This window comes from Pseudoliparis swirei, chromosome 5 (genome assembly GCF_029220125.1).
Source record: "Pseudoliparis swirei isolate HS2019 ecotype Mariana Trench chromosome 5, NWPU_hadal_v1, whole genome shotgun sequence".
NCBI lineage: Eukaryota > Metazoa > Chordata > Actinopteri > Perciformes > Liparidae > Pseudoliparis > Pseudoliparis swirei.
Window position 1 is genome coordinate 7,518,682 of NC_079392.1, and position 11,744 is coordinate 7,530,425.

At 43.4% G+C, this 11,744-nt stretch overlaps 1 protein-coding gene across 6 annotated transcripts; it reads left to right on the forward strand.

Moving 5' to 3' along the window:
- podn (podocan) lies at positions 1–11,397 on the forward strand. Of its 6 annotated transcripts, none has more exons than XM_056414181.1 (12): positions 1–221; positions 728–838; positions 2,913–3,194; positions 3,322–3,415; positions 4,611–4,675; positions 6,424–6,533; positions 6,626–6,782; positions 6,893–7,008; positions 7,204–7,417; positions 7,572–8,015; positions 8,819–8,967; positions 10,465–11,397. In XM_056414181.1, exons 3-12 carry the CDS (start codon positions 2,931–2,933, stop codon positions 10,601–10,603), a joined length of 1,752 nt encoding a protein of 583 aa, XP_056270156.1. In that variant the 5' UTR covers positions 1–221; positions 728–838; positions 2,913–2,930; the 3' UTR covers positions 10,604–11,397. The 6 variants fall into 6 exon arrangements, with proteins under 6 accessions (XP_056270156.1, XP_056270157.1, XP_056270158.1 ...); XM_056414182.1 differs by having other exon boundaries at positions 1–164; XM_056414183.1 differs by lacking the exon at positions 728–838.
- Positions 11,398–11,744: the final 347 nt, after the last annotated feature.

Sequence of the window (11,744 nt, forward strand, 5' to 3'; positions counted from 1 at the left end):
CGCCCGTTCCCCTTCTTTCTTCCTTTTAACTTTCCCTCTCCCACTCACTTTCTCTCCACACATCTGGAGGGAGTCTGGCGTGACTCCTCGTCTGCTATGGGACAGCCTGCGTTTGGACTGGACGTCAGACTTTGGTGCGTTTCGGCAAACGTTGGTCAGACGGGGTAAGGCAGTGGACCAGAAACTTGCTTTGGCGGACTTTCCTGCTGCGTGACTAACAGGTGGCTGTAATGTCTTGTTGTGTTGTGTGGAGCTTATAATTTAAAGTGTCAGTGTCATTCATCCATGCATAACAATATTGCATGTGTATTTCAGACCAGATCCTGACTATGTACGCTGAGATGCATGAAAACAAGAAGATGACGTTTAAAATGCTCAGCATCTTTGCATCTATGAATGCTGTTTTTCTCTCTGTGTGTGTGTGTGTGTTTACCATGCACTTTACCTCCGGTAGTTGTTTTCTTGCAACAAAGAGAAAAGGCTGATGGATGGCTTTTACACATCTGCATTGAGTGCTCCCTGGGAATATTCCTACCCACCAATTAGAGGGCTTTTTCCTGGCTTTGCAAAAAAAAGAAAGAAAAAAAAAGGGCTAGATTCATGTTATTCTATTTCATTCTATTTAATACCCGAAGAGTGTACTGTAAATACCTGTAAATGCTTCCGTTTGAATTAACCTGTAAACATGTGACTCTTGTGCTCTTTTATTCCAAACTTGCCCTTCTAGTTGGTGAGAATTGACGCTTCAGCCACAGCAGAGAGAGAGAGCGAAAGAGAGAGATAGATAGAGAGAGAGGGGACAGATAACTGGCTGCCAGTTGTTGTTGTTGTTGGCCTGGTGCGTAAACATTGCAAACGTTTAGATATGTTTTTTAGGTGTAATAATATAGTTTTCTTTTTTGTGTACAACAGTTAGAATAGGCTCTGCGAGGACAGACCAGTGTTGGTGGATTGAAACTATTTTAAGTGAAATCACGCAGCACATAGTCGTAGTGAAATTGTGGTAAGCAGAAACATGTGTTTTGCTTACACTTGATTTATTGTTTGCTAGGGGCTATAAGTGAGAACAGAGGTGGAAGATACTGAATCTCAGTCTCTGGTACGGGTCAAGCACCCCAAAACCTGAGATCCGACACTTCCCACTTCACTCAAACGTGCCAATCTTTACATTCTCCCTGCATGGTAAATTACCACGTCCTTCAAAACCAAGCCCCCGGTTTTAAATAGAAGAATATATTGATATGATGAGTATGAGCACGTTGGTAAACCGGGCGATCAATAATTTGAGAATACAGTTGATAAAATGTGACAGCAAGAACATATTTAGGTGGAGCACTCGCGTTGCCAGGAAGAACATGGCTTCTGATCTGTGATCCTCCAGTGCATCTGTGTCGAGCTAAAGGCGAACATCAGCATGCTAACGTATTGATGTTTAGCAGGTATCATGTTTATCATGTTTAGCAGGTAAACGATTTCTTCAAGCTAACACTGTCATTCATTCTGCAGCTTTTGGTGCCGACGATGGCGCTGGAGCTAAAGTCAGATAATCACCAAAGTTATTCCAATTCACCCTTTTGGGTAACATGAACGTCTGCAACAGATTTCATAACAATCGACCTCGTGTGAGACCTTTCATTCTGGATCACAGTGGTAGAGCATCTCTTGAGGCACCCTGACATATCATAACAGGAACAGTTGCAAAAAACATATTAACAAAGTCTCTGTTCTACTCAAGTGTCACATTGAGTCATTGAGACCAGTATGCACGATACAAGGAACCTGAAACCGAAGTGGCTAATCAAATCCGCCGTCATTAATTTGATGAATCACACCTGCGCTTTACTTTCTGCCACACGTCAACAATTATTAAAATTTCATGAAATATTTTTTTTCTTTTTTCTTTCTTATTTTTTTTTATTTTTTTTATTTTTTTATATACTTTTATTAATCCCCAAGGGGAAATTAGTTCTCTGCATTTAACCCATCCTTAGTTATTAAGGAGCAGTGGGCTGCAGTGATGCGCCCGGGAAGCAACTGGGGGTTCAGTGCCTTGCTCAAGGACACTTCGACTTGCAACTAATGGGGTGAGCGGGGATCGAACCGACAACCTTGGGGTTGCAGGACGACCCCCTTACCCCACTGAGCTACAGCAGGCTCATTTTGATTTAAAAAAAACATGTTTGATCAGTTTAATACAAATGTAAATCCTCTTGTCGATCATGTTGTCCCTACAATTCTAACTGTTTGTGTATCACTGCCCTGACTTTCCTTCTGAAGCCACCAGCAGGTTGACATTTTGTGTTTTAAGTGAAATTTAAAAAGTATATTTACTGCCACAGGATTTGAGGCATACCTTTGCTTACCCCCCGAATGATGAATCATTTGAATTGAAGAAGATCTGCACAACCCACCTGCCCGCTAGTTAGCTAGCTAACACCTAAAGAGCCAAACATAGTAGTCACCCACCTGGCAATAGCCATGTGCTTTCCTTCGCTGTGACAGGGATGTGTGGCTGACGCCCTCCATTGTTACGTTACTACTCTCGTTTAAATTGTTACCACAAAATCTCATCTCAGTGAAACCAAGAGTCGCTGTAAATCCGCTAAGTTCATACCGAAACTAGCCCGCGACAACAATCGCAATGGCAGCGTTACGCATTGAAATGGCCGCCGTTCTAAAGCCTCCTTCTGCTATTTCATTTCTGCTGGTATTCCACAGTGATGATTGGCAACACAACGCTGCTCCCAACACAAACGTTATGTTAAAGCCTCCCACCAAAAGAATAACTTACATTAATCGAGAAGTCTCAAAATATGACAATAACCTCCCACTGCTGCTTCAATGACCAAAAAGTACCAGGAACAAAACACTGTGTATTTTTGAACTTCACTGTCCATGTGCTTGTGCAACAGGAGAGCTCAGCAGTGGACATGGCCTTTCCCAAGCATTCCTTCCTGCAGGCCCTGAGTGTGCTGCTCGTGGCCTCGGTGTTGGTGCGTTGCCAGGCCCCTCTCGAACCAGAGGAAGAGGACGAGGAAGAGGCCGCCGCCGCTGTTGCGATGGCAAAATCCGAGCCGCTCGAATGTCCGCCGGAGTGCAGCTGTACGGCAGACGGGGCGGTGGACTGCGCTGGAGTCGACCTCACGGAGTTCCCCGCCGATCTGCATGACGGAACGCGACAGCTCTCTCTGCAGGTGTTTCACACAGCTGCACGCGCACGTCCACATCTTATAAGCTCGGCTCAGAAATTAGCGAGTCCGCAGTGCAAAAACTCTCTTCTCAACTTGTATTTGCTGTCTGTGTTTTGTCCCGTGATGCCAGAACAACAGAATTGCGGAGATGACAGTGGAGCACATTTCCCATCTGCATCAGCTCGAGACGCTCAACCTTCAGAACAACTGGCTCACCACCAATGGTACACACTCTCAGACAGTCTAAACACCGAGCAGGGACCTGGTGTACAGCAGTGGGGTGGACCAGATTACACACACATATATTGTTTTGTCCGCATATGGCCGACTCAGCATTGGATCTGTGTCGATCAGCTTTATAGTCGGATCCCTTAAAAGTCCATTTGGAGCAATCTTACAAAGCAGTGGGAGAAGAAATACTGTTTCTTAAACTTTCTGTCAATTCTTACCACAATTCAACTGTTCCTATAATCTCAGTCTTTGTTTCCAGACTATACACTTACAGGAGAGAGCTTTGTAGATCTTTTCCTCCCTGACTTTTATCCTCCATTGGAAAACTAAACAAGTATAAGTGATAACACCATAGGATTAGATTGTGTACCTGGCTACAGTGTAAAGAGGAAATGATGGGATTTGTTGGGTGGACTTCTGAACCTGCCACGTAGAACTGAGCGTACGTGAATCATCAGTGGCAATGGTTAGCAGTGATACAGTGGGATTTACAATGCGTTATCAGTAATGATGCAATACTGCAAGTAGCTGGTTGCTGAGCTATTGGACTTATAAACAAAGCAAATGTCCTGAACTGAACTAAGTTAAAATCAGCAAACTGGAATCAAGGTGGCAACGAGGAACTTTTAACTCGTTATGAAACAGACTCAATTTAATACTGATGCCTTCGTATGACCTATAGCCAACCAGACAATGAGCGAGGAGATTGGTATTGGTATTCATGTACAGCGATGGTGGATGCTCTTAATGCCCGTCAGTGGGTCAGATGTCAGGTAAACGAGCGCCCGGCCCGGACGGACTGAGATCAGACTTGTCTGTGGTTTTAGGGCCTCGAGCTAACCCGCCCTCACGCTGCTGGAGGCCCAGGCTGCATTGCTTGGCTTGCTGGAGGCCAAGAGCACCAGGAATAAGCCGAGCCGACTATCTTGAGGTGTTTTCTTAAATCAAAGGTTTTCTAAAGGGACTCTGGCAGCTGCAGATCTTTACGATGGGAAGGGTTGGTGCTCAACGCTGTAGCTAATCCATGCAAAACAATTCATATTAGCAAGAGCGATGTGTTATTTCTTCTTCGGCCCAGATTATTCTCCAGTGCTTTTGAAGAACTTCAGCACTGTTTCTGTGGAAATGTCTTCATTAAAAAGAAGTTTAATTAATTTGTAATTCAGGATGTTTTTTCCCCTTTTATAGGCCTCGAAGATGAAGGTTTTGAGATGCTCGAAGAGTTGGCTTATTTATACTTGGCAAATAACAAGGTGAGTCACACACCAGACTTTCATATGTTTGTTCTCAATGCTGACTTCAAATCTGTTTACAAGATTCTGCTGCAATTTGATCTTTTCTGTCTTCTCACAATAATTTAGCTCTATTCTCTTCCGATACACTGACATAAAGCCAGCTGGCAGAGAGAGGTGGCAGTCTCATCTCATCCACTCTATGCAAGTTCATGCTTGTAATCACTTCCAGTATGGCTGTGCCAGCTGGTGAGGGCTAAAATGTTACCGAACCTTTTGGACACAGAGCGAGAGAGAAAGGACGGACAGATTTGTTTGTGCCTTCACAGAGATGAATAGGCAAACAGGATACAGGAAAAATAGGGGATTTTAAAGTGCTCACTAAGCCTCAAAGACAACCATGCTGCTTTAATCCATAAACCATGTTATAAAGGAGACAGCTCTCAGTGAACATCTAATCTCACCAGTGCTTCTCGGATTTGCTATTTTGTACAATTTAGCGCTCGCTCCAGTACGAGTGATGAAAGTGAAAAAGAAACCTTGGTTATATTAAAGGGCACACACAGCTTGCCATACTTAATTGTACATGATGCAAATAGGTAGTTTGTCACTGCCATCCAAAACATGAATTCATATGAGCTTTTACTGCAACCCTGTCAACCTACCCAGCATGTCATCCCTTGCGCACCTGTTGACGTCCGGCCTCGTCAGCCCTCCTTTGTGTTGTCTCGATACCAAATCAAAGTTTTTCTCTCTTCATTATGGTTCACTGTCCACTCCAGCTGTGCCTCGTCTGGTAATAGGCACCCTTTGTATTATTTTTCAGTTTGCTTCTCACCATTTCTATTTAGCTGCTTTGCACAATTAGTTCGAGAATAAATGGTTTGTTCTTTAGTTCTGCAAATGCAGAAGCAACACATTCATTTTTTTTTAGGTTGGACATAACCTTAGAAGCCCTTAAAACTGAAAAAAACATGAAGGATTTAAACAGAAGAGTTTTTAAAAAAACATGACAAAAGGTTATGGAAAGTTTGTGATCATGCATGGTCGAAAACAAAACCACTGGTCTGCAGCCGATTTGGAGTCTATCCTGCATGTTTTACCGATTAAGTGACCCTAAACATTTAATTCAGTTTATTTATTTTATTTTGTATAGCCTAAAATTACAAATTGGCCTCAGAGGGCTTTACAATATTTACACATACTGAGGACCCAGGACCTCACATCGGATCAGGAAAAACCCAAACAAAACTTTCACAGGAAAAAAAGGGAAGCAACCTTCAGGAAAGCAACAGAGGAGGATCCCTCTCCAGAATGGACAGAAGCAATATATGTCATGTGAACAGATGAACTTCTTTACAGAATTACAACATATTTATTGAATATGACAGAAATGTATACATAATAAGTAGTTGGCATGGACCGTGATCCAGACCTCCACAATCCATGAAACAGAAGGAGGAAGAGAAGAGGGTGGGAGGTATCAGCAGAACCATGGCAGGGGGCAGGGCCACAGAGGCAGGAGGCACTAAAAAGGAGGCAGGGCCATTGACCTGCTTAGGGTACTAATTAAAAGTCAGGGCATCACCAAAGTCATGACAATACATCAGCAGGGACCATGACCTTCTGTACAAAATCTCACGACAATTCATTCACTATTGATTGAGAGAATTCACTCAGGACCGATGTGGTAGACTGATCAACTCATCGACCAGTGGACATCTCGACAGTAACAATGTCCCATCATGCTTCTTTTCTTGTGCTTGCAGCTCAACTTGGCTCCAAAAGTCTTACCACCCTCTTTGGTCAGTGCTGATTTTGCTGCTAATGAGCTTACAAGGATCTACCCATATACATTTGGCCAAAAACCCAAACTGAGGTATGAATGTGCGTGTTTGTGTCAAATGTACTCCTTGTTCTTGGAGTCATGTCCATGTACACATGGCAATGTCCCTTGATCATTGCTCCTAGGTCCGTGTATCTCCACAACAACAAGTTGACTGACGCAGGACTTCCTGACAATACGTTCAATGGTTCCGACAAGCTGGAGATTCTCACCATGTCCAGCAACTTCCTGCGAGTCGTCCCAACGAACTTGCCATCCAGCATTTACCGTCTTCATCTGAAGGTCCAGCCCCTGTTAAGTTTGTATTTAGATGTCAGATGGAAGACGTACGTTGTGTTTCTTTTCAGTCATTAGTATGGTAAATGATAGCGCAAGGATTGCTCTTTTTTCAGAGTAACATGCTCGAGAAAATCCCAGCGGGGGCCTTTGAGAACTTGCCAAACCTCAGAGAGTTGTATCTTCAGAACAACCTCCTCAGCAATGAGGGCATGGATAACGAGACCTTCAGGTAGAAAAACCCCGAGGGGTTGACATATTCTTACATGTTGTTGTCATGTGTGAATGAGGAAAAGCTTTCATTGATGTGTCTTCAAGTGTTTACCAGGAAAAAGCATCCACTCGACAAAGACTGTATGGATTTCCTGTGTCGTGACATCCGTCAGAAAGCACCCAGAACTGATTCAATGTGTTTATCTTCTGGCAGCCATTTGAGCAGCCTGGAGTGTCTGGATTTGTCAAATAACAACCTGAGCGTCGTCCCCAAAGGTATGCCTCGCAATCTCGTGCTGCTACACCTGGAGAAGAACTCCATCAATAGTATCCCCGGGGACGCTCTGGCTTCTGTCCGAAACCTTGAGTACCTGCTGCTCCACAATAACAAGCTGCGCTCACGTTCCATCCACCCGACTGCCTTCCAGGTACAGGTCTATGAAATGTAATGTCCTTTTGGATCTCAAACATAATAGCCGAGCTGTGTAAAGACATGTACGTTTCAGGTTGCATCTTCAATTGTAACTGAAGGCTGGACGAGATCATTTGCTCAACAGCTCTTTCCATTGGCATTTTCACTAGGGCTTGAAGAAGCTGCACACTCTCCACATGTACAACAACTTGCTGGAGCGAGTTCCCAGGGGTTTGCCGAAGCGGGTCAAGACCCTAATGATGCTCCACAACTTCATAAACGAAATTGGCCGTAATGACCTGGCCCTGTTGTTCACCCTGACCGAGCTCAACCTGAGCTATAACAAACTGACCAGCCCCAAAGTTCACCGCGAGGCCTTCAGAAAGCTGCGCATTCTGGAAACCCTGGAGCTGTCGGGGAACTTCCTTCAATCGATGCCCATGGGTCTTCCTCGCAGCCTCCGGGTGCTCGAAATCAAGAACAACCAGCTGAAATCTATACCGGACGGTGCTTTGACGGGAATGGAGAAGCTACAAAAGCTCATCCTCAGCAACAACCAGCTGAAACTGAATTCAGCCTACCAGGGAGCTTGGATGGAGCTCAGTGCGCTCACAGTGAGTAACTGGGGGAGGAATAAACATGTTACATATTAGTGCAAGATGTTTTGTAGCCTTGTCCACTGCAGGAACTTAACCTGCAACCTGGACCTTTATGCTTCTTGTGAGGCTTTACGATGGGCTTCGTCCTTACACTTCCATTGTGTTTGACAAACTGTTTTGGATGTATATTTTAGTGCCAGGAAGTGTTATGTCGCCTCTGTATTTACTAGGTAGCAACCTCAGGGTCTGAAAAGTGAAACTCATGTGGTAGTGCCTTAAATTTGCATTCTTTCTCATGGCCATCAGACATGTCGTAGGGCGTGGTTACCTTGTGATTGACAGGTCGCTACCACGACATTGTCTGATTGGGGTGCTGTCTTTGTTTTCGCCTGACAACTTGAACCTTTTTCACAGGTATGTTTTCAGTTGATAAAAGTTAATCGTAGTAATTTGGTCGCCTAAAATATTCAGCACCCAGTTGTACACTACCTAACTCCATCCTCTTGTTTCAATTCTGGGTTAAAAAAAACCTAGACAGGCAATGGACCAAATGCCAAACTTGAGGCTTAAAAACAGCCTTCCTCTAACCAATGAGTAACGTCACGGTTACCACGCTACCCCCCCCACACACACACACACACATGTCCAAGTCAAGTCAGGTGGAGCCGAGTGTTCGGGTTTCTGCAGTGGAAAAGGGATATTCATTTCATATATTAAAGCATATTTCTGTATAATTGTTCTCTTTCTACAGTCATTTATCAGTATTTACAGTATTTAATCTTTGATTACGTTATTCATTGAGAATCTTGTACTTTTAGACGCTAGACCTCTCTGGCAACCAGCTGTCACACATCCCCTCTGACCTGCCGGAGTCTCTGGAGTACCTTTACCTGCAAAGTAACCGCATCTCCAGAGTTCCTGCTTCAGCGTTTGAAGGCACTCCGAACATCAAAGGCATCTTCCTTCGGTAGGGGGCACAGAAACCATTCCGTATCAATGTGGAGGTTGTAGTCAATAGACTCTTTCTACTGGTAAATAAGTGCTTTTTTCTGAGTGGGTGTTAAGCTCCATTCATTTGCTATGATTGTTTGTACAAGCCGTTATACTTAAAAGTAGCTGCGTGCGGTGGTTGGCCTAATTCTGACACTATAAACTGTACGTGAGGCCTTTTTTTCCCCATTTGGATTGATCTCCACTCAGGAAATGATGATGCAAGTGCAACCAAAGAATGGCCATGAGGGAATTGTTGCTTTGGTTTACACTGTTTGGAGAGTATCCGTGGGACAGCTGCAGTCGGGAACACACACCAGGGTTCTTTCCCCATTTTAAAAGACACATTTTCACCATTAGCTAAGAGTGAGTTTAGGGACAATGAAAATTAGAACATTTCTGTACTTCCTGTGAAAGTGTCTGAGGAAAGAAAGACATTCAAAGTGCGTCAAGCTAACAACCCCTGAAACAAGCACGGTGAATAGATGCAGACTACGACGATTCAGAAACTCTAAATGTAAAGCAATAGTTGAACACAGTGGGAATTACTTATACTTATACACATTAAACATCTTGATGTAAAATATGTTTTCGACAGTACAGTTTTGTAACTCGGCAAATTAGTACAGACCTGATGTTACATTAAACCTTTTAAAACCCGTACATCGTAGTTTAAACTGTAGAAAGTAACTTTTACTGGTATGTGAATGAGATATTGCCTCATAAAAGTGAACCTCTTCAAACTTCCCCTGCTCTCCTGATCTTTAACAAATCAACTAAATTTACTACAAGTTGACGGAGCTTCATTTTGCAGAGTACTGGACGTTCTCTAATCTCTCCATCTCTTTATTTGCTGTGCATTCAGTACGTTTTCCACTTTGGTTTATTCCACATAGTGCAGGCTTATACCCACAAGCACTGCAGCTGAAAGCAGCAGCCAGGCAGCAGAGTAAAGAGGTTTCAAGGCTTTGTTCCGTTTGGTTGGCAGCCTGACCTCGACCTAGCTTCTTTGCAGCTAACAATGATAGGCCTTGACCCCTTCCAGGCATGCCGTGCTCTTCCTGGTGTTCATATCAACTGTTTCCTTTTTTCTCTTTCATCAAAATCCGCCCACAGCTGGGAGCCTTTGGCACGAGCCAATACAGCATCGCCGGAATGTTCTCCATCAGTGAAGGGGGGGGGGGGGGGGGAGAGTGAAGCGCCTGCAACTGTGTTCAAAATAGGAATGAGTGATATTCAGAGTGTTCAATAAACAGGTCCCACTGATCACTGTACTTTGCTGATCACTGTAATTTGCCAATGTCACCTGCTGTCTGCCAACCGTCCCCTCTGCATGAAAACCATTCAGCTTCCAGATGCTGAAAAGTCATCCAAATTAAAATTAAAATCCAATTGTCAATTTTGATCAACTGTCAAATGGCGAAAAACACCTCCCAAACACCTCTCTCTCTTTTTTGTACCCTCTTCCTTTTAGGTTCAACCGCCTGTCTGTGGACATTGTGGACGAGAGCTCGTTCGCATTCCTGTCCAACTTGCAAGTGCTGGACATCGGCACAGAAAACACCGACCTCCCCTTTAAAGGAGAGGAGATGGAGGAGGAGCAGGAAACATAAAGACGTGCTTACATGAACTGACGTTGGACGGCGTTGTGTGGAGGGCAGAACGGGCTTATAAATGGGAATGAACCTCTGAACATCATTTCCCAGTTACATTTCTGAGTTGGCAGAGTTACATATTTCTGGTGCAGGATACCGGATGAAGTTCCATAAGTTTCCATTTTTTGGGCTGGTTAGTATTACATATCTTTATATCTGAGCTTTAAATATTTGTATGTCTGTATGTCTGCGGACATTCTATGGTCAAATTTGTGTTTTCATTGCCAAGGGTTGTAAGCAGTTTCCCATTAGAACCAACGATTATGATTACGTATGAATTTAATTTCAAACTTCTGAATGAAAGTCTGCAACCGTCGAAGTCTCAATTTTGTTATCGATTAATCGATTCCTTTTCTTCTTCAAGTAATCAATGAATTACTGAGTCATGAAATGTCACAAAAGACAAATACTCATCACCGGCCTGAAGTGATTTCATTTAATCAGGTCGACAATCCAGAAAACTCATTCCGTTTATAACGATGGGGCAAAAGAAAAGATGACCTCACGTTTGAGGAGCTTCAAATTTACAATTCTTAAAATGTTCATGAAATCAAGCACCAATTTTGGGAAGATTCATGGTCTGCGTTTTTTAGCAAATCATTTCATTGTTACTGGCGGAGCTACGGTTATGTTTCAAATCAAGAATCCATCGACAAGGGATTCATTGGACCGGATGCACATATTTGATCATGAGTTCAGTATTTCCGTGTTGGATGACATTGCATTTTTATTAAAACATTGCATTTGATGAATTCTTTTAGCCCATCATTTTTGTTGGATGCGCTCCAGATCGACATAACTTGCTGTTACCACCGGTTACCACAGCATCAAACTAACCGGGACTGAACTGTTAAAGGGACAGTAGACTCAAAATCGAAAAGTATTTTTACATGTCGTGCTATTTATCAATCTAGCGTTTGAAATGCTGGCTAGCTCAGCGGTGCCAGGTGTGTCTGTACTTCCAGCACTCGGCAACACGCCCCAAAACAGATTCTCTAGATTGACCTATAGAAAAATATGTATTTTTGATTTTAGGGTGAACTGTAACTAAAGTAGTTTACCTACAACGTGGTTGATTGTTGATATGATAATTTTTACC